The 27736-nt window shown below is 37.9% G+C and overlaps 2 protein-coding genes across 5 annotated transcripts; both read right to left on the minus strand.

The window, feature by feature from the left end:
* Positions 1–656: 656 nt before the first annotated feature.
* Positions 657–11951, minus strand: LOC114466471 (wiskott-Aldrich syndrome protein-like). 3 transcript variants are annotated; one of them, XM_028451922.1, is made up of 10 exons: positions 11708–11951; positions 6919–7059; positions 6026–6112; positions 5813–5909; positions 3589–3624; positions 3280–3475; positions 3020–3195; positions 1945–2402; positions 1007–1118; positions 657–910 (listed from the first exon to the last, which is right to left on the minus strand). In XM_028451922.1, the coding sequence occupies exons 1-10, from the start codon at positions 11807–11809 to the stop codon at positions 852–854; spliced, it is 1464 nt and encodes a 487-aa protein (XP_028307723.1). In that variant the 5' UTR covers positions 11810–11951; the 3' UTR covers positions 657–851. The 3 variants fall into 3 exon arrangements, with proteins under 3 accessions (XP_028307723.1, XP_028307722.1, XP_028307724.1); XM_028451921.1 differs by having other exon boundaries at positions 1945–2417; XM_028451923.1 differs by having other exon boundaries at positions 1945–2417; positions 11715–11943.
* Positions 11952–12091: 140 nt separating this feature from the next.
* Positions 12092–27736, minus strand: LOC114467385 (sodium-coupled neutral amino acid transporter 3-like). Of its 2 annotated transcripts, none has more exons than XM_028453623.1 (16): positions 27606–27736; positions 20932–21024; positions 20750–20834; positions 20544–20659; positions 19701–19774; positions 19095–19187; positions 18272–18353; positions 18107–18189; positions 17859–17917; positions 17634–17768; positions 16262–16341; positions 16072–16172; positions 15864–15988; positions 14559–14703; positions 14205–14308; positions 12092–13047 (listed from the first exon to the last, which is right to left on the minus strand). In XM_028453623.1, exons 2-16 carry the CDS (start codon positions 20970–20972, stop codon positions 12943–12945), a joined length of 1428 nt encoding a protein of 475 aa, XP_028309424.1. In that variant the 5' UTR covers positions 20973–21024; positions 27606–27736; the 3' UTR covers positions 12092–12942. The 2 variants fall into 2 exon arrangements, with proteins under 2 accessions (XP_028309424.1, XP_028309423.1); XM_028453622.1 differs by lacking the exon at positions 27606–27736 and adding an exon at positions 23476–24018.

Genomic DNA, 27736 nt, shown 5'->3' on the forward strand with positions numbered 1-27736 from the left:
GCAACCAAACATCTCTTACTCATCAATGACTCAATGTTATTCACTTTATCCACTGTTCAACGCTGAAATAATGTATATTCAAACTATTATTAGGCAACATCGAGCGAATCACAGGACATGATCCCTTTTAAGTATCTTGAAATGTAATATATTGATTGTTAATATAATATATATGGTCATGGAGTACTCTTGTATGAAGATGAGACAAAGATGCATATTTTGCATGCGTACTGTTGTTACGAGTTGTACATTTTACTGTTTAAACACAATGTTTGTACTGTGTATTCGGTTACGCTATTTCCAGTGGAAGTTGTCCTGTACAAGCCCTCTTGCTGTCCTGTGCTTTGGTGACCTAAAATGTGTGCATGTGTGAGTGCGTGTGTGAGTGTGTGTGTGTGTGTGTGTCGAAAATGTGTAAAGTGTTCTTCCAGTTATGCACTTTGTCGGTGGTGGTGTTGGAGGGAGTGGGGGATCTTTGCACATATGTATGAGAACATAATATTGAAAAAAGTTTTGATGTACAGGATGTTCTAAAACATGGGATGAGACTGGCTCAGATTTACTATTGTGTGCTGGTGGTGTGATGTCTTATGCTGTATTTGTTTTTAAAGTGAGTAACACAGTGCTATGTGTTGTTATGCAGACGAATCCTTCACTGGAGCTGTTAGATCCATTATATAAAAAATGTCTGACTTCTCTAAAATGTGTTATTTTGAGTTTTTTTTTTGTTGTTTTTTTTTTTCAATACAGTTCAATATGTATATAAAACATCCAGTTTGCAACTCATCAATATGTAAAAATACCGCATGTCCACTAGAAAAATTGCAGTTGGACTAAGATGGATTTTACTGTCAGTCGTCCCATTCATCGTCATCCTCGTCTTCATCTCCGTTATCATCTTCACTTTCATCTGGCAAAAAGGAAGAAGAAATCAAGATATTTGAGGCATTCGCTCTCTGATGTGTTGACTTGTGCGTCGTGTGTGAAGGTGAGTGTGATTATTCACCAGATGAATGAATGACTTTACTCCTCTTCTCCATGACCATCATGAGAGCACCAACAATGCCTTCGCCTGTCTCGGGGGTCGACGATGAAGGCGGATCAATGCAATCTGGCACCTGTGTTAAGAAAGGCCAAGGTTGATATATTGTATTTATTCTGAAAAACATATCTATTTGTGACTAGGGCTGGGCGATATGAACCAAAACTCATTTTCTTGATATTTTTTCTCAAGGCGATACACGATACAAATCTCAATTTTTTTTTTGCTGATACAGGCACATTTATTTACAAACGGCTACAGAATATGTTACACTTTTGGCTTTTTCTCTTGTAATGGACAGCACGTATGAGTGAGTTCTGTTGTGTGGCTCGTTAATGGGGGAGGTCTGGGTTACGACGCATAAGAAATCCATCTAACTGGGCTTTTCATGCTGTTCTTAGAAGTAGCAAAAGCAGCGAATATTTTAATCCAAAATAAGCAACAAAAATTCAGCAGGGGTAAAAGTATTTGTCAGGTACCGATTGTGCAGGCTGTTCCACTTAAAAAGATGAGAGGTCTGAAATTTTCATCATAAGCATACTTCAACTGTGAGAGACAATGTGCAAAAAAAATCCAGGAAATCAGATTGTATGATTTTTTTTTTACAATTTATTTGTATATTCTTGTGTAAAATAAGTATGTGGCACCTACAAACAAGCAAGAATTCTGGATCTCAGACCTGTTTGTACTTCTTTAAGAAGTTCTTCTATCCTCCACACATTACCTGTATTAATGGCACCTGTTTGAAGTCGTTATCTGTACCTGTCCACACCTTCAAACATATATATATATATATATATATATATATATAGTAATTTTATATATCGCTAAAATAGAAAACCTGATATATCTTGAATCTTGATATATTGCCCAGCCCTATTTGTGACACATTTTACTGTTACATTTTTCAGCTTCTTCCCTAGTCGAATCTGATCAAGCAGAGCTCCTCTGCCGCTGCCTCCTCCAGAGGATGGAGCTGGAGGGGGGGGTGAAAACTCTGAAAGGGCAGATGTTGGAGGAGGTGGGGGTGGAGGAGGAGGAGGTGCAGGGCCTCCTCTGCTGGGTGTAGGGACAGGAGGGGGTTGGAAACTTGAGGAGCGCATGTTGGGTGGAGGGTGAGGAGGAGGCATGCTGTGGGAAGACTTTGATGGTGTAAGGGGTGGAGGCTGGCCGGGTCGGTTGGTTGGAGGGGGTGGAGGTGGGACACCTCCTCGAGCTGGAGACGGCTGGTGAGTGCGCTGAGGTTGACCTGGAAGGGGAGGCAGAGGGCCGGAGCGACTCCGTGGGGGTGGAGGGGTTGGAGCAGAGGGGCCTGAACCTGGTAGAGGAGGGAGGGTTCCTGGTCGGCCAGGTGGACGAGCTGGAGGAGAAGCAACTGTAAAATGATGGATGAAGAATGAATCTATACACAACATCAAGCTGTAAGAAAGTTTAACACACGTGTCAAACCAAGGCCTGGGGGCCAAATCTGTACCCTTTGGAGCATCCGATTTGGCCCGCAGGAGAAAGCAAAAAATGCAGAGAAAACATGATTCATTGTTTAAATGAAACTCAATATTTGCTCACAGTTTTCCCGATGCTTATATCGCATGATGGTAGTCATTTTTAATGTTAAACTGTTCATAATTCTTACAAAATCTTTTAATTTTCCTCAAATTATTACATAACATTTTCCTTAATTAAATATAAACTGTTGTATGTCACTTATTGCCTGAATATTGTCAGTTTCTTGTATATTTTGTATTTTATGTATATGTACAAGTGCAAACTAGGGCACAATAAAGTTGAAATTACTGGTTTTCTGACATAAAACCTATGGCCATCTTGAGTTCAAGCTGCTCCGTATTTGGCCCCCTGAACTAAAATGAGTTTGACACCCCTGCTTTAATACATTTGTTGGCTTTACTGCAGGGCTTTGTTTGCTGAGCCTGTGTGGAGCTGAGGTATGAGTGTGTTAGACAGGAAGCTCATGCTCACCTTTGTTCGCTTCCCTTTTGACTGCTTCAAGGCCTCCTGACTCTTCAATGACGTTATAGATGAGCTGGGAAGTCGCTTCATCTCTCATCTCAGCTTCCCCAATGCCAGCTTTGGACAGCAGCTTCCAGAGGTCAGGGTCGATATTATTGGGGTCAAAGCCCACATGACTCACATGTCTGAAAAAAAAAATAATAATTTTTTTTAAATGAACAATTTCGCCTGGACTCTATCAATTTCTTTCCAAACTTTGAGGGACTCACTTAAATCCACTGGGTGCTCCGATGTCGGCTTTGGAAATTTTGGGACCCTTTTTCTTGCTCTTCTTGTCTTTTTTATTTTTGCCACTCAGAGTCAACGGAGCAGCCGGAGCAGGCATGGAGCGATAACGTGAAGACTGGATGTCTGGGTTTTGGATGTCCACAGTTGCCATGTGAAAAGATCCTTGTCTGCTAGATACTAGTTTTGGTGTGAAGACAGAATAGAGATGGTTTGTTTGCTTGTTTATGAATCAAATTTGTATTTAACTGGTCATGGTAAAATCAAAATTGCACGCCAGACATGATTCTTGCCTTTTTCAGTTGGTAATGGGGGAAGAGAACCTTTTTCTGCAAAAAGAAGGGAATTAATTATAAAAGTAAAAGTATTCCTGTTTCTTTTAAAAACAGCAACAACAACAAAGAAATGCATGGCTTTAAAACTAATACAATTTGCTCTTAGCATTGAAACACAATGCAAGTAAAGCCATGCCAACCATTCATGAGATTTCTTTTGGGACTTGGATAAAGGTGGAAAAATTCTAATCAATAATCTTTAAATGTATATTGTTCAGGAGGACAGCGCGGTAGTGTCGTGGTAAACCTAAACTTACACAAGACTCACATATTTTTTGACAATTTTAAGGGATAAAGGATATAATAAATGAAGAAAGTTAAGGGTTTATGAAATTATTTGTTCATAAATTGCTCTAATTACAAAGTTAAATGATTGTAACAAACAGGGTTGGGGTCAATTATAATTGTAATTGCGTAATTGATAATTAATTACAATTATAGCGTAATTAAAATCGTAGTTGTAATTTGAAAAATCTGTCACCATTGTAATTCAGTTAAGATAATTGACTTTGTAATTGTAATTACCAAGAAATTCAATAAAAACTGTCAATTACAATTTAATTAAATGCAAAACAGATCCATGGCTTACACGCATGGGTTGGGAACCATGGGAGCCAGCTTCCTAAATCACTATTCCTCCAGCACAGAGTTGATCAACAGTGGATTATTTTCTGATACAGCACTGATATGAAGCTGTACGGACACAAATGACCCAAAAAATAATACAATTCTTTAATTCTAAGTAGCTCAAAAGTAACTTTTTCCAGTAACACATTACTTTTTGGTGTAAAATAGTAACAGAGTTACTTTGTGAATGAAGTAACTAGTAACTTGGGCCGGGACAACGCATCCTACATAATCGATAACGTCAACGCAAAAAAATACGTCAATCCAAAATATGCGCACCGATGCGTCTTCCGACCAAAACAAAGATGGCGGCTAACAGAGTTTCAAAAGTGCAAGGCAATGAAGACACGCACTCGTTCGTGGAAGGCAGCTGTTCCCCGCAACCCTCGTCCTTTATCCCGGGTGTGACCGGACGGCAGCGCGTTGACGCGACAAGGAGGAAACACCCATCGTGACTACAGCGCATTATTTTCTACTTTTATATTCTTACTTGAACTTTATTTTGGAATTTTGAGTTGAAGAGCAATAAACGTATATTGCAATGTTAAGGAATTCATGTTTTTTTTTTTTATTTTACAGTAGATATGTAAATCAACATGTATAAATTACTTTTAGTCAATTAATGGGGAGATAATTGAATCGAGTCGAATCGAACTGGAAAAATGAATTATTAGATTAATCGATGCATCGAAAAAATAATCACTAGATTAATCGTTTCAAAAATAATCGTTTATCCCAGCCCTACTAGCTACGGTGACGAGTTACATTTTTTCAGTAACTAGCACAACACTGCTTAGTGGTTAGCATGTCCACCTCACAGCAAGAAGATAATGAGTTCAAGCCCCGTGTGGAGATTGCATGTTCTCCCCGTGCTGCGTGAGTTTCCTCCCACAATCCAAAAACATGACTGTTAGGTTGATTGGAGTCTGTAAGTTGCCTGTAGGAGTGAATGTGAGTGTGAGTGGTTGTTTGTGTCTGTATTGCCCTGTCCGGGGTGTACCCCTGCCTAGCGCCCAGTGTGAGCAGGAGATAGTCACCGGCAGACCCCCGCGAACCAGCAGGTCTGAAAATGGTTGGATGGATGGAAAAATGCTGGCTATCGTAATCATGATTAAACATGGATAATTTTAAAACGTAATTGCAATTGAAAAATGTAATTGACCCAAACCCTGGTAACTAATCGATATGATGACAGCGTTGTTAGAACAAATTGGCCCTTTAGATATATTAGTTAGTGACCCCTGGTGGGGAACTCTTTGTACGGCTGTTGTGAAGCTGACAGTAATCTTACTATTGGTCGGCAGAGAGCGCTGTTTCCTGTCTGTGAATACACACAGATAAACTCTTGTGTCTCAAACATTATAAGCTGCGCAAAACATGAGCAACACTTTATTTCAGAGGCTTAAAATGCAGGAGAACATGCAAATTCTACTCATAAAATATACTGTACATAAAACCCTGTAAACCTACCCTGCAAGTCAGCCTTCTGTCTAAAATATAATTCATTCAGTGTATCTTTGCAGATTAGTGTTAAAGTTGAGTCGTGACCTCTGACCTTGACGGTTGCTCCTTAGGTTGATTTTCTCCTGGACAACATTTTTAAATGTTTCTGCTTCATGCTGTTCACAGAAGTTCAATCCAACTTGACAATCCTGAATACAAAGAAGTTTAAAATCCTCATTTATGATAAATGATAATAATAAAAATCTGTTTAGGATTTAAGGAGAGTTTGAGAACTGATGTGTTAAACTGAATTATGGATGCTTACGTCTGCAGGAAAGGTGTGGAAGAACGTCTGTGGTGCAGCGTAAACTATTTGATTGTACAATTCCTGCTCCCAAATTTGTCTCCCTGCCTGAAGGAAAAAAATACATTTCATTATGTGGCGCCAACGGTAAAGTTGTGCATACTAAAATAAACATCAACTTTTTGCAACATTTAGAAACAAACCACGTTTAAAAAACATTTGTGAATTTATTTTTTAATTGCTTCTTTTGACCAGATTTACAGCAATATTTGTGAAATTTGTTATTAAATCTAAATGTAAATGTTAAATGTAAATGTTAAATGTAAATGTTAAATGTAAATGTTAAATGTTAAATCTAAATGTTAAATCTAAATGTTAAATGTAAATGTTACATTTAAATATAAATGTTAAATCAAAATGCTAAATGTTAAATCAAAATGCTAAATGTTAAATCTAAATGTTAAATGTTGAATCTAAATCAAAATGTTTAATTGAAATACTAAATGTTGAATCTAAATCTAAATGCTAAATCTAACATTGCATATTTGCTCAATATTTAGTTTAACCTGTGACATATAGATTTAAATTTAACATTCATATTTCACATTTAGATTTAATATTTAACATTTAGATTTAATATTTAACATTTAGATTTAATACTTAACATTTAGATTTAATATTCATCATTGACATTATATTTTTACGAGAAAAGCAACTATCACAAATATTGCGGTAAATCTGGTCAAGAGTGAAATTCACATATGGTTTTTAAACGTGGTTTGTTGCTAAATGTTGCAAAAAGTTGCTGTTTATATTAGTATGCACAACTTTACAATCGGCGCCCCATATTTCATGGCCGTCTTCCAAAGAAGCACAGAAAAAGTTCATCAACATGGATCTTCTGTAGAAGTTACCTTTAAATCAAACATTCGTATGAAGTAGGAGCGCTGAGGGTTGTCTCTGACGAAGCAGACGACCCCGGTGACCTGAAAGCTCCATGTGAACGGAGTTTGTGGCAGAGCCATGAAGAGCTGAGCCACTGCAGTGGCCACGGACTGAAACACACACAGGACATAAACCACGGTTTTCCATTCGTTGTCAGCTTGGGAACATAAAAGTTAGCTCACACATTGTAAACCATGCAAGGTGCACAAACTGTTTCTTATTTCATTCAAGGACACTGTGTGCCTTGTCTTGTATGCTCTCCTTGCATTGACAAAGCAGTCTCAAAGCTTTATGAATCATTGTTAAGACACGACCCAGCAGTTCATAATTTTAAAATGTTTTGTTTCCCAAATTGATTCATAGTGTAACCCACGTGACCTCGAGGCCAGGCCAACTTCCTGCCATGGTTTTATTGTGACGAGCCCGCCCTGGCTCCTCCCCCTTCACTCTGGTTTGCTCCACTGAATGCTGTGATGGCTGCTCTCACTGTGGCGTCTGCATGGTCGGCTCACTGATTGAAAATCACCACTGAAACAAAACCTCCATAAGAAATACCTGGATGAACATCTTCTCCTATAACCTAGACATCTCTCCACTCACCGGTGAGTCGTTTCACATTGTACTTCAATGTGTTTCACTAAGTATTTTGCGGATTTGTGGTGTACCAGACTCCATTGAAATTCCTGCAAAATTAAGCCAACATTAGCTGCGGAACACACATGGTCAGTCTGACCATTTGCACTTTTATTTAAGTAATCCTTTTATTTTCTAATTTATAATCAAAGCCGAATTGTTAAATGGACGGCATTATAGTAAGATAATACTTCGCTTTTTGTAGTTTTGATTGATTTTGACCATTTCTGTTACTTTTTGAAAGAAATGCCCATTCGGCTATGTGGTCTTGAATAGGCTTTGACCTACTAAATGGAATGATCTGTTGTGCTACAACAATGATTTATTTGAAGAATCTATTTAAAACATGCATGTTTAATCTATATGATATGACTTAGCTTTACAGCTAATGATGTTGATTTAAAAGTGCACTTTATTCCCTTTGATCTCTGAATACATAGAATGAAGCTTGAATTTGATTTACCTTCATATGGATTTTTCTGCTATGATTTATAGCATTTATTTATAACTGTTTATTTATTTAACAATGACAAATTGTTTAAATGTGCAAAGGTGAATGTATTTTCTGTTTTAAAATGTACTTAAGTTAATTCCTTTTTGACTGATTGTTGTTGGCCTTGTTTTATAGGTCAGGTTTTTATGTTAGTCCTGGATCACCTACCACTCTCGACCACTAGAGGGCGAACCACCACACCACCGCTGCATCGCGTTAGGATTATTTGATCTTTTTGTTTCCTCGGATACTCGGACCTAATACGTGGATTATACCCTGGGGACCTTTTCTGTTTTGTTTTTTTTTCCCCCCCAATGCGAAAGAACTTTGCGAAACCCTTCGCTTTCCAACTTAGCGGAATCAAACAAACTGAACCGAACTCACCAAAGGAAATGAACTTTGAACTGAACTTTGACTACAATTTTGAAAGAAGAAAATATTGTCTTTGTTATGTATTTGTATTTTGTTTGTTTGTTTATTGCCTATACCTGATTATTAATAACAACTAAATAATTTATTGTTACCTTCACCAGGTTATCTCCGAACCGTGGTAAGGAGGTCTGGTATATCACTGAGTTTATTGGCTCGTTATTACTGGTAACAACAGCGGTCCGTAATGCCGACTTTGCATACCGGGTGAGTGCAGGGAGGAAGAAGCAGGCAGGTATCTGAGGGTATGATGTACTTTAATCCTCTCGTTTTGGGTTATGAACACGCTGCATCCAAACTTTACAGAGAGCGCACATGGAACCATCTACCCCCGGACCGACCGGAAAAACTACATTTCCCACACGTAAACAACCCGGTTATGCCTTCACCTCCCACAATGCAACACCTCTCTCAAAGTGACAGGCCGTGCCTGTAACAATATATCAATATAAATTGACTCCAAATATCTTCACTATATATAATATCTTTAATATACATATACTAAAACGAAATCCTTGTGTCTGTGTCCAATTATTCACACACCTTGGCTCTACAGCCGAACCTATTTGTTGACCTTTTACGCAGTCAGTTCCTGAGCCCTAGTGTTATTTATTTGTTACAATACCTTGATTTATTTCATGCACAGTATAAGCATTAGGTTTAAGGTTTTGTTCTTGGTTTGTGTCTTCAGTCTGTACAGCTACGCTAACCTGACATGCTAGCAACAAATGCAACGTGGCCTTGAGTGTCTCGGTGAGCGTACGTGCGCACACAGTATAAACAGAGTATTGGGTTCTGACTGGCACTAGTGGAGCTATTAGCTATTCAGAGCACATGAGTATAGCTTTCATAATTGCATTCCAGAGTAAAATTTGTCACATTTAAGATAGATTTTTACAACATTCATTAGAAAACAAAGTAGGTTTGCTTTAATATTAGGTGAAAAGGCTTTGTTTACACATGGCCATGTTCTAAAAGAGGGTCTGAACTCACACAGCCTCATACTGTGCTGTAATTGTGTTAAATATGTCAAATATTGACTATATATGGTCTATATAGTTTGGAATTGCAAACATCAAAAATAATTTTATATTGGTTTATACTGCACATATTAGACAATACATTGGGTAACACTTTACTTGAAGTTTTATACATACGCTGTCATTATTATGACATGACACCTGTTATCAGCATGAATAAGGAGGCATTAAGCATTGTTTGCTGCCCTAACCCCACTGGATCCCTCCACCTAACCCAAAAATTGCCAACATACAGTACGTGTTGTGTGCACACAGTATAAACAGAGTATTGGGCTCTGACCGGCACTAGTGGAGCTATTCGTTTTTTTTTTTGTTTTTGTTTTTTTCAGTTTATTTCCGACATTGTTACATTCACTTTTGTTTTTTTTTTTGTTTTTTTTTAGTTATTCAGAGCACGTGAGTATAGCTTTTTTAATTGAATTCCAGAATAAAATTTGTCACATTTAAGATAGAAATTTACAACATTCATTAGAAAAGCAAAGTAGGTTTGCTTTAATTTTAGGTGAAGAGGATTTGTTAACACATGGCCATGATCTAAAAGAGGGCCTGAACTCATACAGCCTCATACTGTGCTATAACGCTGTGACTGTTAAATATTGAATATATATGGTCTATATAGTCTGGAATTGCAAACATCAAAAATAATTTTATATTGGTTTATACTGTACATATTACAAAATACATTGGGTAACACTTGAAGTTTTGTACATAAGGCTGACATTACGCTGTCATTATTATGACATGACACCTGTCATCAGCATGAATAAGGACTCATGAAGGTTACTCATTTGTTACCCTAACCCCACTAGATCCCTCCACCTAACCCAAAAAAATGCCAACATAGCTCCAAAGGTGTCTTCATTTAGTGAACAACTCTTAATGACAGCTGCCATGAGACCTCGTGCTAATGAGAGATAATGTCAGCCTTATGTATAAAACTGTTACCGTACATTGTTTGTCTTTTTTTTTCTTTAAACTTCATTCAAATTTTAATTATTCTTACAGCATTTCTCAATTAACTGGAGTCTTATCTTCTTTGTTGTTCCTAAGACGTCTATGAAGAAAAGTTGTTGCAAATCATATGAAATTTACCTTTTTATTTTATTTTTTTTTTAACCACAATCAAAATTTGGATAAATGATCTTGCTGAATAATATATATTGTCAACAGTCTTGAATCAATCTATGATAATTAAGTTTTTCTGCTGTCATGTTTTACTGCTCTCTGGATTGGAGTCACAAGCCGTCTCTAAAACAGGCTAAACCCGTAGAATACCAACGCACACACTAGTTTACACATACAGAAGCACACTTTGATCTTGGTGCACTGGGTGCATTCAAACGCAACTCTTCTCGCTCAAAAGCACCAAGTGGCCACGAGACTTTTAGTTACAAATCATCAGCTTTGTGTGTCACACACAAAGATTAGACGCAATGAAAAAAAAGTTCGCACAACTGCGTAGTTAGGTCCCAATTTTAATTTAACTTACACCAAAAAACGTGACGAAACGTCACGTTTTTTGGTGTAAGTTAAATTAAATTTGGGAGCCAACTACGCAGTTGTGCAGATTTTTTTTTTTTCACTGCATCTGGTGGCTTTTTTCATCCAGCACACTGCTTTCAAAAGGGATGTGCGTGTTTTTTTTTTATTGTGCTACACACAAATATTATATCATTGACGCGAAGAGACCAAAGCAGAACCAAGCAGTTCAAACCACACTAGGACGTCTAATTCTGACAGCAGAGGAAGAATTGGCTCAGCCACCATTTCCTCTTAGCACTACCTCTTTTTTTTTCTGATGACCTAATGACAGCACAGAAACTGCACAAGCATCCATTGGCAATTATTTGATTAAACTAAACTGTATTTGTCTAATTTTGAATGAACCAAAGCAAAGACAAACAAGAAACGAGACGTCTGTAAACCAGAAAAAGAATTTCACATTAGAATAGTTTAGAATATGCACGTGGCACGTTTCAGCTTTAATTATTTCCTTTGGTTGAATTTAAAGTAGAGTTGAAACGTATTCAAACTGCCTCTTGAACTGTCGTTTTTAAGTCATACAAGACAAAACAACATCCTCTTTTCTTTTACAATGGAAAATAAACTAACAAATAAATAGAAGATGCAAATAAAATGGGATATACGGCGTTATTGACTTACAGCACACCTTCTGCCAAGCAGCTCCTCCAGCTTTTCATTCTCCTGTGGGCTCAGAAGTGAGCTCCGAACGCTCTCCGTTTTACTCTTATGTCCCCGACTCATTGTTTGAATTATCTTTAATTTCTTTGGAACGTTCAAAGGGTCGTCCTCATAGCACCGACTGACGCTGACGCTCTCAGCACATCCACCCGTGAAGGAAGTTTCTCTTCTCTGTTCTGCAGTCGAAGTCACATCGAGTCGAAGCAGGAAGTGCACAATCACACTTCTTTACGCCTAACTTTTCTTCTTCCTCAGTTTCGAAAAAAAGAAAGCAACACCTCCCTTCTTCAGCTGCAGACTTTTCTGTGCTTTTCCATTGAGATTCAAACACACACACTGCAGACCTTACATAGAAATGTAAGTTTATTGATGTTTAAGTTACTTTAAAAATGTACAGCAAGAGTCACAAAGATAGCAGACCTTCTTAGTTTAAAGACATATAAAAACTTTGTTCATTTACCATAAAATTCAAGACGGTGAATACATTTCACACTGCTGAAACAGCCATTCTAACACTGGGTGTTTCAAAGATAAGTTAATGTTCTGCCTTCATGAAACATGATTTAAAAAAATAATAATAATTGTGTGACACTTTGCTAATGTAACACAACAATAAAGACTCTCTACAAATATTCAGTCTTACATATAAACTTTGTTTCTACTGTACAAAGCACCTCTGTGTCTGTTGATTGTCAGTAAGAGTCTGTTTGACCATCATGAACAGCAGCGAAATCCCCACGTACTGACTCAGCAAAGGTTTACAAAATTCACGTCACATGAACTCCCAGAAAAAGATAAATAAAATACCACATAAGTCAAGTAAACTCAGCTGTGTGTGTTGTGGGCTGACTGGGAGTCACTCCCGCTTGTTATGCTTAGTTCACTGTCTTCTGCTGAGCAGCACTGACATACTGCTGGTCCATGTATTAAAAAGCCAAAGTTGACTGAGCAGCTCAAATATGTTGGTTTGATAAAGATCAATCATTCCAAAGATGTTGAATGTAGGATGTTGGGGGAAGTTGACCCTTTACAAAAGTTTTACAGGAAACAGCTCACATTTATAAATACTCTGCACTAAAATTGGATTTCCCATTAACAGGTTTGTGTTGTCACGGTTTCACTTAAAGCTGTGGCTGGTTTAATCCAATCAGAACACTTGGGATTGTGTCCCTTCCTGCACCTCAGTGCATTGGTAGCTAGTGACCTCCAACGCTTCGATTCTCACCGCTTACCCAGTCGATGATGATAAACGACAAGCTCATGATCATGAAGATGAATCCCAATGTAGCGAAACAGGCAGCCTGCAGGTCAGACAAAAGCAACACCAGTGGAATAATTATTACTAATGTTTAGTCATTTAGGCACACAGTGCAATGTAAAAAATAGTGTTTGCTTTTGCCTTAAAGCACGTGTTAGACCCAATGCCCGGGGGCCAAAACCAGCTCTAGAGCATCAAATTTGGCACACAGGAGAAAGAAAAATTACAGAGAAAACATTTCTCATCATCCCAAAGTTCACTTGTGGGTCTCTCAGTTTTATCATGCTAATATCACAATACTTCTGTAATTTATTAATTTTTTTTAAACGTGGAATTTCCTTACAAACAACTCCACAAAAACTCCCCTAAAGATTACACAAAAAATGTTAAATGCATTATTTGATTGATTGATTGATTGATTATACTTTATTAGTCCCCGAGGGGAAATTCAGTTTCAGTTACATCCCGACCAAGAAACATGAAGGACAATAACATATCACATGGGGAACAGGTACGGGAGTACTGGGGAGCAGCCAGCAAGGTGGGAAATATGAAACAATTGGTAAGACGAAGAGGTAAAAAAACCAAACGAGGCCCTTGTAGAGAGGGGCGAAGTTTGGGATCATGACAAAACTCCTCAGCAAACATTGCAACAAAAACACAACATACATTATTTTACTTCTTGCAAGAATAAATATGCATGCTGTCAAAAAAGGATTGCACTACATGTAGTGTTAACCTTTGATGAGGTATGCAGACATGCTAAGATTAATGGAGGAAAACATTTATAAACCTATGCTAAAATTGGTGTCAAAATCAAGGAATTTAGAAGTGAAGATCCTACAGAGACTCAAATTAGTCATGTATTGCTTGGATGGAGATATAATTTACATGTGGAAGTGCAAACGAGGGCACAATAATGTAGAAATAGCTTTTTTCCGCCCCCTAAAATCTGCGGCCCACTAGATATCAAACTTCTTGCTATTTGGCCCCTGAGTGGAGATAAGTTTGACACCCCTGCCTTAAAGAAAAGAAAGAAAAAATAATAATAATCTGCCCATGCATAGCAGCTTCTGTAAGCCTGGTTTGGTAATGGTTTTCTCCAGCTTACGTTTAGTTACTAATTTGACTGCTTTTATGCTCGTAATTGTCTATCTTTTTGTCAGAGCTGTGGTGCACTGTGACCTGTCATGGGTGTACCTGAATTTTGGGTCTTGAGAGTAAAGGCTCATCTTCTTCAGGAACAATTCGAATGTAAAAGATAGCAGGTAGGATGAAAATGAGACTTGGGGCCGATGTGGCTCCTGTAGAGAGAAACAATTGAAAAGAAATAAGCTAAACCATTTCATATATGATTGTACTGTTTCTTGCAGCTCTCTGTTTTTTGCTTTAGCCCCCATAGTCCTTATTCTGGTTTTTCAAGCTGCACGTTTTACATCCTGGAGGCGGGATTTACAGTAATATGTCTAGTGACAAAGCTAAAATCTAGGTGCAGTTAGCGTACAAGAAAGACCGGGCTAAGATTTAAAATGCTGCAGATTCTGCAGAACCTACCAATGAGGCCGAAGATGTCTCGGATGGAGGGCACAAATATAACCAGCAGGTTAACCACAAAGATGAGGCAGAATGCAATGCAGATGTGTCGGGCCCAGTGGAAAGGCTTCTCAGGGAACAGAATCTGAAGCACAGCCCTTCGGATCTACAGACACAGAGAAAAATAAAGACCCACAGTTAAAACCCTTTCAAATGAATGTATAGCCCATACCTTTTCTTTGCTTTTACATGACATTTAGGCGTTACGCATTTATCTGCAATTAGCTGACGGCAAAATGTTGCGCTAGATCCTGAAATTCAACATTTTTCAGTGTCAGCCTATAGAAATAAACGAGGACAACTCTGCTTCCAGATTAAATTGGCTAAAGGCATAATAAACACAGATCCCAATCTTTGTGTGTGTGTGTGTGTGTGTTTCCCCATCTATCAACACCGCTGTCTGTGCGCGTCTGTTTTCGGGCTGTGTACATCTGCCTGTTTGTCGCAGCATGTCTCCATGTGTTGCAGCCAGTTCTTGATCGGAAGTTTAAGTCCTCATCAGTAAGTCAGCCTTTTGGTTTAACCTGTGCTGTGCAGAGGAGTGTGTGTCTGCATCTACGGTTTGAGAAAGTCACTGGAGCGACATCAGAGAGGCTGCTGCCTGCTTTGCCTGTGCGTGACAGTGATACTGTGACACGGTTATTTATTTACTCAGTTGACGAGGCCTCCGAACCAGGAATATTTAAAGGTGCAACATGTGAATGACGATCAAATTCAGTCATTAAGCCAGATTCATCAACGCCAGATCATTTTGTCTCATCAATGATAAGACAGGGTTTTTAAACCAGCAAATTCCAGTAGAATACTGGGACATGGAAACAAGTTAAATCTGTTACCTTTGAGCTTCTTCAGAATTTAGCACTCATAATAAAATAAATAAAGAAAAAAAATAAGTGCAAATGCTCAAGAAAACCCAGAGCAGCTTTGAGTTTAACATTTTGAAAAACTTGTAGAAAACTGATCTGTTTAGCACTCATTATAAATCAAATGTGTCAATAAAATGTTTAAAAGAAAAAAAAAATGCAAATACTCAATTACCCATAAAAACTAAAGGACCTAACAGAAAAAAACTCAAACTACCAACATTTTGTGTCTTTTTACACTGTGGCGTCATCTTTGAAGATCCTAAAAGTAACGAGCTCCTTTTTTTAAATGTAAGTAGGAGAAAGTATAGATCTGTTAAAAGTTGCGAAAAAAATAAATAGTAAAGTATAGATATCAGATAAAACTAATGAAGTCACCTCTGGGTAGAACTAACGGTCTTACCGGGAACAGAACCACAGGGACCGTTAGAGTGACGGCCACGAGCACAGCCAGACGTACGCAGAGCACCAGGTTATCCAGTGGGTCGACCCGACTGTAGGTGTGAAGCAGCTCCGACTCCACAGCACCTGTCCAAGAAACGGTTTACACTCAACATTAACTACGGTGAGAACAAATTAACCAGCACTTTCACAGATGGCACAACTCTTACCATAGAAGGTGAGGTAACCGAAAGTAGCAGTCAGCAGGTACATGACAAACATGGCGAGGATGGAGATGTTGGCTACTTTCTGCATGCGTTTCTTGGTGGCACTGAAGTGAAGCCAGACAAATAACCATTATTAGCAGCAACTTTTAGCACGACTATGGAACTTAATACAAGCAAGAATGTTCGTACTTACTCGCGAAGCTCAGTGTAGATTGGCAGAACCTCCGGGTGGCAGACGAAGGCAAAAGCCAGGATTGGGATTGTGTACGCAGTCTAAAACCCAAACAGCAAGAAATGTGTGTGAAGACTAAATCATGGCCAAACAACACTAAAAGTACAATGTTTGGCTTTTAGAAATAAATGTGAATACATTAGGACAGTATAAGGCAGTTTAGATTCATAAAATGTACAATGAACTAAGGTACATTTAAAAATTGGACGTTGAGTCATTTCGGCACCAATGATTTATAAATTACATTATTATGAACAATAAGACTGAATGAATATATTTGTTTGGCTGATGTAGCCTCACCTTTTAAAAGGTGTTTTTATTTACACTACATGGTTTCGCCACGCTTTATTTGATTGTCGTACACATTTTCATAACGTTCCTTTTACACATGAATCCATATGTAGATTCGTTCACCCTTTTTCTCTTTTATGCACAATTGAAGGATCACATTACACTTTAGCACAGCCAAAAGAGCTTAATGTCCATCACTCCTTCAAATGTCCCACCCTAACTCTCTCTTCCCTGTTCCTTCCCCCCTCACCAGGGTCTAACTTTGCCCTCTCTTTATGTTTTTCTTTGTAATAAAATTTTGCTTTGCTGGTGATTGTATTTGTTTGATTGCAAGAATAAAACAACAGGCAATGCAAAAAGACTGCAGTACAAGCAGTTTATGCAGCTTATGTCAGTTATAATCTGATATTAGGTCTTACATATCATAATATATGGGTTTTAGATTATTTAAAGTTGTTCAAGGCATATTATTGCATTGGTGATGAGTGTGCGTTTCCCTTTAAATGTTGTTGCCGCAAGTAATTGTGTGTCAGCATTATCTCATCTCCTTTGGTAAAAGATGCATCAGTGTTTCCTAGGCTAAAGGAGGTAAAAAAGGAAGCATTGAGCCTATTTTCCTGAGCTTAAAGAGTACTCGGACGTTCTTTCTCATGGCCACCACTTAAAGGTCCCATGTCATGTTATTTTTCACCCATCTCTATTTGTTATAAGAAAAGTTAATTTGGCGTAACATGGGCCCTTTAAACACTTCCGGGGGGAAGGAACAGTGGATAGGAAAGAAGATAGGAGGGACTATTCGGACGCAGCCTACGTCTGTTAGACAGACATTTGCACTGTTTCTGACCAAAGCCGCGGCTGCTGTTGTTGACACATACAAGCTAACAGTGAATGTCCACTTCTAAATATAGTAACCTAGCTCCCACTAACTCTGGCCCAACATCAAAGAAATAAGCAACATTGCTTTAAAATAAAGGAGGTTCTTTGTTTTAATGATGAATGTTAGTTTGATAAAGTAGAAATGTAAAAAAAAAAGTTCCCTTACCTGAGAGTTAACGGTGAACATTTTGGCCTCACAGATATCCTCAGTCACATTGACTGGAAGGTGGTAACTTAGACCTGTCATGTTTATATGTTCATCCTCCAATGGGCACTCAATGTTGAATTTCTTGTATATTACCTACAGAGGCATATCCGTGATTAAATCAAAGAACATTTTCAAGTAAAATCAGTTCATTTTTGTCGTTATGCATTGCATGAGTTGACTCACAGAAATGAGGAAAAACACCATGCAGGACAGGGAGAAGCCACTCGTATAACCGAGGTAACCTGAATTAAAGAAACATATTTACAATTATTCCTGACTGTTCTTTAATTATAAAACATGAAATGGATGGGCCTAATATGAGAATAAAACACAAATGAAGTGAAAAACGGTGACATAAATACAAGAGAAATGGGGAAATTAAAGGCAATACTAAAAAGGAGAATCTGTGACCACAGAATGGTAAAACATACCAAGTTGTTTCATGAGTGCTAGAGGTAGAATGATGGCAGCACTAACAATGATGATCAAGTAGTTTCCATTCAAAAACCACTCTCTATGGGACAGCCAGATGAAAAACCATTAAAATACCTATGTGTTACTCTATCTATATAACAGGAAGCTGTGATGACACTCACCCTGTGTTTTCGTATTTCATAAGGAAAGCTTGGATGACCAGCGGGAGCTCCGACTTCACAATGAAGAGATAGCTGGACATTGCTAAAATAAACATGCAGACACGTGTTACAGACACAATATAATGATGACAAATATCAAAGAATAAAGGATGATATTTTTTATCAGATAAAATCTTTTCCAACAATGTCAATAAGATGTTGTTTACAGTGGGGTTCAAAACAGATGTGCGGCAACTGCAACATTGTGCATCTTTGATTTATAGAGCCCGAAATGTAACAACGACCCGAAATGTAATAACTGGTTAATAACGTAACAAAAGTGCTGAGTGCGAAATGGCACCCAAAATGTTACAACTGGTCAATAATATAATAAGATGCTGAGCAAAAACGTAAAAACTTTTTGTATTTGTTATTATATTATGGTGCAGGCAAAACATTTTCCCCTGACGGTGTAATAATTTTATTACATCATAGAGTGAGTCAAAGATTTATGGATTAAAGGGCTTAGTGCTTCAATGTAGAGTGTAGTATCATACACAAATGCATGTGCGTAAATATGTGTATGTATATATATATATATATATATACGAGCCGTACACACTTCACACACACATATACACCCAAAATGTTTGTACATTTATTTTGCTACATTATTAATTATATTACATTTTGGGTTTTATTACATTTCTTTTTAATAACAATTTGGGTCTTGTTACATATTGAGCTCTAACAAGGCCTACACTATGTCTTTATCTGATTATAAAGAAAAAAGAAAATTGCAGTCTCTAACGGCTTTAAATAGATAATAACAACATGACATTACCTCCAATATTGTGTACTGTTATAATGCAGCCAGCCAGGAGTTTTCCTGGAGGTCCAAAAGCTCGGTTTCCAAGCTGCTCATATGCCCGAATCCCTAAGAGCACACAAAAATAACACGACACCTTAAGGTGACTCCTCTCATATTTATATATTCATGCCATTTATTCATAATTGTCTTAATGTAAAAGCAAAAGAGGGCGATTTGTCTGCTTTAACACTGCATTACTAACAATATTTTTATTTATTTATTTATTAATTTTTTTCTAACGAGTAAAAAGAGATGAAAATGCATAAACAAATGGTAAAAAAAAAAAACCTGAAGTCTAAAAATAAAAAAGCCATTTTCAATATAATACACATTTGACACTTTATTCACCATTAAATGCAAAAACAATACAAAAAAAATACTCCAATTGAGCTATTAAGAAAAATTGTGAAGAACAAAATGTAATAATCTATGAAATTAAAGCCTTCCCTGTCTAAAGTCACAGACTTTAACATTTGTACACTTTCAATTGTCCTGTCAAATAAATGTGAATGTGAATAGAAAACTATGTGACTCGATGTGTGAGCAATAAATAAAAAAATGCCATAGGCTCCACCTTACCAACAACTCCAGCACTTTTGAGCAGGAGATGGATTGAGTAGGCAGACAGACCGGCGATGATGACTAACAGGATTCTGAAAAAAGACAAGGCGACAAAACTCGATTTCATGGTTTAATGTCAGTTACAGAATAGAATTGGTATTGGTAATTTGCACAGATTGTTGATCGTAAATGTTTCGTTCTAATGCATGAGCGTGAAGCTAGATTTGTTTTAAAAATATCTACATTTGAAAAAAATTAAAATTAAAAATTTGACAATGGAGAACTCCTTTAAATCTAATCATTCATACATTATTGTGTATGTAATATTTTTGATGAAGTCCTGTCCGTATCAGACATTCACTTCCTGTCCCCTCCCCGCCACATAAAACAGGACTGATCCTGTGAGGTGTGTCTTGGATCTGATCACCAGGATCTATATTTATCCCCTTAAACCTGATTTACTCGAGCTGCGAGCTTTAATGTACATTCTGGCACTTCGCACTGAGGCAGCTGTGTGTAGGTGTCAGTCCTGTTCTGTACACACACAGAGTTACAATCATTGATTATTGCCATCTGAACACATTCTAACAGTCAAAATGGAAAATAGGAAGTATTTTCATGTAAGAAAAACACCCATGTTTACTGAAAATATTGAAAGTTTGGATGAAAAACAGCTTTTTGTTTTTCCATTATTTTATCTATAAACACTTTTTGGTGGCAGATTTCTCTTTGTGCAAATGCTAAATATAAACATAACACTAAAACTATGATGCATTCTTCTTTTTAAAGCCGAGAACACAATATTCAAGCTATTCACACACTAACAAAAGGTCCTATTTGGTCTTTGGCTTGTATACTCACATAAAAAGAATGATTCCCGTGTTGGACATTCCAAAGGCCAATCCCAGAATCCCACTGCCCATGATGGCATTACTCAGGTTAAAAACTGACATGCCAAAAGATGTTTTCCCTTCAAACTGCAAAAATAAGACTTTATTTCAATCACACACACAAAAAAAATCTTCCTTTTATTGCACTTTTATCTTTTATAGTGAGCATGCACTCACATCTGTGAAGTGGGTTTCCTTTTTAGCACCAGGTTTGTGAGGGAGAAACTCTTCATGTTCGGTCATGGCTTCGAGCCCGTCAAAGCTGCAAGAGAGAAAATTAAAATATGCATCGGTCAGAAAACAAAACATAACCAAGATTCGTTGGGTTTAACTTTTATCCTGATGCAGGCATCACTTACCCATCATCCCTGCTGTGTCCATTCATCTTCTGAAGCTCCATTTTGATTGGCAGATATTGATAGTTGTACGGATGGTTTTTAAATGTCAAACAGCTGAAATGGAAAAAAAGCTGGCCTTCAGTTCACAACATACCGCTACTTAATTCCTCTTTAATCAAAGCTATCATGATAACAGCTGGGAATGTCCAGCCCAAGACTTCAAGCATCCGTATGCCTTATGACGTAGTTTAGATAAGTTTGTTTGAGCAATGATGTCACAGTGATCATTTCAGGTGTTTGCTTTAAAGTGACTCATCACACTAAATGGCACTATCACCAGCCAGTTCACTCTAAATGTAAGCCAGACAAAAACTCTGATACGCTTCAAACAAATGTTTTCTCACTTTTATCTGGCAAAAATCATCATAACCCTTATTCAAACACATTACAAGTAAAATCTTTGGGTATTATTATTTGTCTTAGCTTCTTCTAAGTACTAAGGAACCATGTCATTTCTCACAGTCAGTATTACAATCAGTGTAGACAATGTATCACTACTCAGTAGGGATGAGACGATACTGAGTCCACAATACTATACTGTATGATGGACGATAAATGTGTGTTTTTTAGAGCATTTAACTTAGGGAAAAACTTGCCTAGGGACCTGACAGGACATGTCAACTTTACGCATATTTCAAAAATCTTTAAAATCATATTTTTTTTTACCAATCTTCAGCATGCATTCCATTAATGTAATAACATTACATGGCCAATTAAAGGCGAAAGCCCCGATTTAATCTTAATCTTTAATGTATTTTTTTAAATGTAATTGTTGGTGTAATGAAAATGTGTCTTTATGTACCTTTTTATGTTATGTTTCTGTATATTTTTAACTGTCTTTAATTTTTTCTGTTCTTATATGTACTAGAATCTTGATATATTTTTTTTTTATAGACCCAAGGAAGATTAGCAACCACCATGGTGGAAACTAATGGGGATCCAATGAGCAAATAAACAAAATAAATAAATAATAACGACACAATGCAATATTTTTGGAAAGGAAAAATGACAAAATTGTATTTGGAAAAATAACGCGGCCCATCACCACCACCACTTGTACTCTTTGACAATACATCTTGTGACATTTTAATATTGAAACCCTAATAATAAGAATAATATTTGCAAGGCTTTTGAGCAGAAGAAGAATAGTCTTAGTGGGCAAGAAAACTAACAAAATTACCAATGCAACAATAATCCTAGTTTGAAATAAAAAGATGTCACAGCAAGACTTTGTAACTTGTCACACAGACTAGTGTTTCACTTGGGATATAGAAATACACATCTTTAAAGTGAAATAAAAATGATAACGATTTTCAAGAAGTTCCACAATAAAAGTTTCCTCAATAAACATTTAATTAACCAGTATGGGTCAATTAATATTAAGATATAATTTTAAGAAGTTAAAGGAAAAAGGGGAAAAAGTTGAGTATCACATCACAAGGAAATCATCTCCTCTTTAAAAACTTTCAACAGTAATACGTTAGTGGGCAGGGTTGAACACATTAGTTGAAGGACAAACCAACCGGTCTCCCTTTGGTTTTATATAATCTAGATAATTGTGACAGTTAATCGAAAGGACAATTAACTAAAATCCTGGAAGATTCGTCATGTTTGGTGACGTCGTCCATGAAAACATCTTAGATAATTGATGTTGTCAGGGGATTTGTGTTGTGTTAAGCTGAGACTGTCTGGGATGGCTCAGGAGACCCTTCCCCTCGCACTCTGGTGCTACATCTGCCATTCCAAAGAAGTCTCACAGAGGAATGCCTTCACTTTCCAACACTTGGCCTTCCTATGGCCTGTTGGCCTACAATAATCCATACAGCATGGCTCTTGAATGTAGCACGCAGAGATAAACAAAGCGCTCCTGTGTATATGGTGCCATTTAGTCTAAATACTGAGCCGCCTTCTCATTGCATGCAGACCTATAATGAAGTTTGGTTAGAGAAACTTTCTCCAGCGTCATGTTTGATGACTTTCCCATGGCTCATTGCCAACACAAACAGCCAACAAAGCAAAGGATGAATGTTAGAAGTTGGAGAACATGAGGCTTTTTAGATCATCTTGACGAAGAGAATTATTTATTACACCCACTACTTAGTTGAGTGAAAACATTTGCATTCTGCTGCCTGTAGGTCTTTTAGACAGTCAGCCTAACTAGAATTGTGTCAGTTGGGCTAGAGCTGCTCCTACGTGGTGGGAAACGGCCATAAAAACAGGGGAAACAGGGAAAATTATGTACTTTCCATCCATCAGCTGCTGGGTAGCCTCAGGCTGATTTACAAAGATTTACAGAGTAAGCAGCACTGATTGTCTGATGCAAGAGTTTCACACTATTGACAATTAGCCGTTCACTCCTGTTCCCCAGCATTTTTAACAGGAACTCATCACACACACACACACACACACACACACACACACACACACACACACACACACACACACACACACACACACACACACACACACACACACACACAGACAGACAGACACACGGCAGCTTACCTTGATGGTTCTTGTCCTGTGTTTGTTCCAGAATAGACCTGATATATATGCCTGTTTAATTCAGTTTTTCAGACTCTAGTGTGTATATGTACAGCTAGTCTTGAGAGTCAAGCTTAAAGCCCCTTGTTAGTGAAGAGAAGAGAGTGAGAGAGGTTACAGGCTGGAAGGGATAGCAAATGGGAAATGGGAACTCCCTTAGCTGTTAACCCTTTCTTAAACCAGCCATATAGTATCAGTTTCAAACTCATCGACAGTGAACACCAGCATAGGCAAAGGCATCACTAAGGATTTCGAAAGCCAAGCTTAATTTGTGAGCCTGTTAAAAAGAAGAAAATAATTGCGGCGATATATCGCAATTGTCATAATCCAAAAAACGTCCAAATTGAATTGAATCATGTTTTTTTTTTTTTTTTTTTACAATAAAACCATTTAATTGCGCAAAGATATGCATAGCACGTAAATGCCTGGTCACTAGGAGTCGGTGAACTACATCAGATCTTGTTAAACAACCTCACTCCTCAATGCCTTTTAGCTTGGAAGTAGATTTGGATACTGCAGGCAGACCTGCTAATAATGTATCATGTTTTTCTGCAGTCTGTGCCTTCTCCTCACTCTTCTCTCTTTTTCTGTTTCAGGTGTCTTCAAGCTGGAGTTGACAGTTCCTGATCTGTGGTTCACAGCTCAACTAGTCTGAGACACTCTGATGTTCTATTTCTCTATTCTGTTCTGTTCTCGTCCTTCTGTCCACTAACCCCAACCAGTCAAACCAGATGGCTGACACCTCTGAACCTGGTTCTGCTGGAGATTTCTTCCTCTTTTTTCTTCCCACTGTCGCTAATGTTAGATCCTTTCAACTCATGCGCGTAGACTATGTCACGTCATTCACTAGTAATCTTTACGACAGAGCTCCTGGGACGTGATATTTGAATGTAAACCTACCATACAACGTTTGTTAAATATTTTAGGCAGTGGCTATCCGTACGGTAGCCGTATCAATATACTGACATGCTATCTGTACGCAGCGCCCCTCATTGGCCAGTTTAGGTCACGTGATAGGTCAGTCATTGGCCAGTTTAGGTCACGTGACTAAAACTAAACCTATCCCTAACCCTAAAAATTGTTGCGATATAGGGTTATAACCTAAACCTAAACCTAACCCTAAGACGCTACGTACGTGTACTTCGGTAAACGTACCAATAGCATCGGGGGTTGTCTGTACGAATAGAGACTTTCAATATTTTAATAGTGTACATGTAAATATGTGACTGTTTCTGTGGTGTTTTTAATTGTTCATTTAAAAAAAAAAATGGACAAAAAGGAAAAACCACCGCAAGACGATATATACAAAAAATGATCAAAACAAAACACACAACATTGAGAATCAAAAACCAAATAGAAAATAAAATAAAAATAAAACGCAATTCACTAAGGGCTCGATTCTCCCATGTGCGTAAGTCCAAAAAGCCACACAGCTGCACTGTTTCTGGCTGTGTGCTATTCTCCCCCTGTACTTAAGTCTGTCGCTGCACGCCTTCATTCCAGTTATGCACTGTGGGTGGAGCAGCCCTGAAATGTGGGTGTTCCCATTCAAATCTGGCTTTATGCGCATTCTCCGGTGTGAGTAAGTCCTTTTCCTCTTACGCGCTTCTAACCCTGGAATAAGTGCAGCGCCCCGATAAGGTGAAACATTATATTGCACTAGAAATATGGACTTAGTTACATTTGAAGCCAAACGGACTCTTAATTAAGACTCTGACAGACGCAGACTTCTGTCCACGTTGGTCACAGTGACTCAACTATTTTTATACTATGTCCAACATAAAGTCACAGTTTAATCCACTACAGAGTGAAACAAGCTGTCACAGGCAGATGAGGATGGACCACAAACTGTTCCCACATATATTTTAATGAGGCTCAGCTCGGGTCGCTTTAAACAATTGATATTTAAAACTGCGTATTATGGAAGCCAATAGTTCTGTTTCACTGCAAACATCCCTCTGTATTAAAGCAGGATGCTATGCGGCCGGGTTATTTCCTCATATCTCCAGCGCATCTAACTCGGTCAAGCTTTACAGTGATGATGATGAAGGAAATGATGGTCAAAGAAAAGAGATTTTAACTGTGACTGTCACACTGCAATAATCTGATCAATGATCTGATCAAATCAACCTGTTACATTGTTTATCAATGAAGGCGTTTCAAATTAAAAGTGAACTTTATCATTTTCGCGGATTTCAATGACATTTACATTTACAAACTCCATGTTCCATGAATGCTAGACAGCCCAAAAAATGACATCCCCGCCTCCTTTCCTTCAGCCCGCCTTCATTCACACATACGCGCTTTTGGTCTACCTTACACGCGGTGGGCGTGTCAGCAGCCTGGACCGGAAAATACGCATAGGAGAGAAACGCGTAACTGCAGGCGTGCAAAAACGCGCTTAAGTCCAGACGGGTGAATAGACCCTTAGCAACATACATTTCCAATAATTTGGGAAATGTTGGCAGCTGGTTTGGAATGCACAATAATCATTTTTAAATAGCAGGTTTTCAACCTTAAAAATAGTACACGAACTGCCGTAAAATAGGCCCCCCTGAATGTAAACGCGTTTCGCGCATGTGTTGAAAGGATCTGAAAGGATCGGGTACTGACACACTATATTTTCATAAAACATACTGGGCACTTTTATAGAAACATGTGGTTTCTTTTTAAGAATTTAAGAACTTAACACATTCCGAATCTGTTGTAGAAGCAGAAAAACGTTTTTGAAAAATGTAATTTGACACTTTGATAACCATACCACTTGCTTTTGATATTTTGTACAGTTAGTTACCATTTACGTGTTCTCACAAGTTAAAACAATATTATAAAATGTATTTCATACCATTTTGAACTTGATATTGTGAATGATATATCGCAATGTATATTGTATTTAGTATCGTGACATGCAAATCGTGAATCATATCATATCACCAGATTCATGGCAATGCACAGCACTAGAGGCTACAGTTTTTACCCGGCAGTGATCAGGGCTTTGGAAGACACTAACGTTGTAGTCCTTACAGGCTTTAGAGGCAGGAAGGAGGGGGAGAATGCAGGTTCTCCCTCTGAGGTAAGGCTTTTGTTAGAGCTCATGGGCTCACTGACTCACTAACAGTTTCCCTCCTGCAGGAACTAGTAGTGATGCTAATAAGCTTAGGAGATAAGAGCTTTTTTTAAGATTGCTCACATGTGATTGTGCTTAAGAGTGGAAACATTGTGAGGGCTGGCTATATAACACCCAGGAGGACCTGGACACACACGAAACATGAGACACGCAACAAGGTTTCACCAACAAGGACATCTCCACTATTATTAACACTTGTAGGTATTGTATTTATATCTTAAAAGCGTGAACATAAATGTTCATTTCAGGAAAAACAATGATAAACTGTTGGTGGTTCATCAGAAGTGAAATGTCATGCATTTCTCAGAAACAGCAGTTCAGATTAGTGAGTAAGTTTCAGTTAACTGAGATACAAGCTGCACACCCAAGAAACACCCATATCCTCTCTATCTCTAGTGAAGTGTGTAATTACACACACACACAGACACACACACACACACCTTCCTATATGACCTGAGGTGACATCTGTGACTTTGTAGGGGATTTAAGTGGATGAACTCCAGCTAAGTAACATGTGACATGCCTCACTTGCGTGAAATGTAGTTCAGTGAGAACAATCCTTAAAAACATGACATAAAAACTTGGTATTTTCACGGTCACATAAGCATTTCCAACCAACGTCTCCAGCTCTGTGCTATGAGTAATAATAGCTGATAACAAATAAAGACGTGTATATATATATACATATATATATATATATATATATATATATATATATATATATATATATATATATATATATATATACGAGGGACGCGCTATGAATGAAACTGTTGTTTCATCGGTCGATATATATATATATATATATATATCGATATATATATATATATATCGACCGATATATATATATCGACCGAAAACAACAGTTTCATTCATAGCGCGTCCCTCGTGCGCACGTCCATGAATGAAACGCGGCAGTTGTGGAGCGTCACATCCGTGCGCGCCCCCTCAGGTTTCAACTCACCTCTTAAGAACCTGGATCGGTACCTTGTCTTCGGTGTAACACCAAGTCAGGATGTAGGAAAACAATCCAGATGGCTGTTTTGGGTCGGAGCTGGGCTGCTCTAGGGGTCAGGCAGACATGAGCGGCAGAAG

This window comes from Gouania willdenowi, chromosome 7 (genome assembly GCF_900634775.1).
Source record: "Gouania willdenowi chromosome 7, fGouWil2.1, whole genome shotgun sequence".
Lineage (NCBI taxonomy): Eukaryota > Metazoa > Chordata > Actinopteri > Blenniiformes > Gobiesocidae > Gouania > Gouania willdenowi.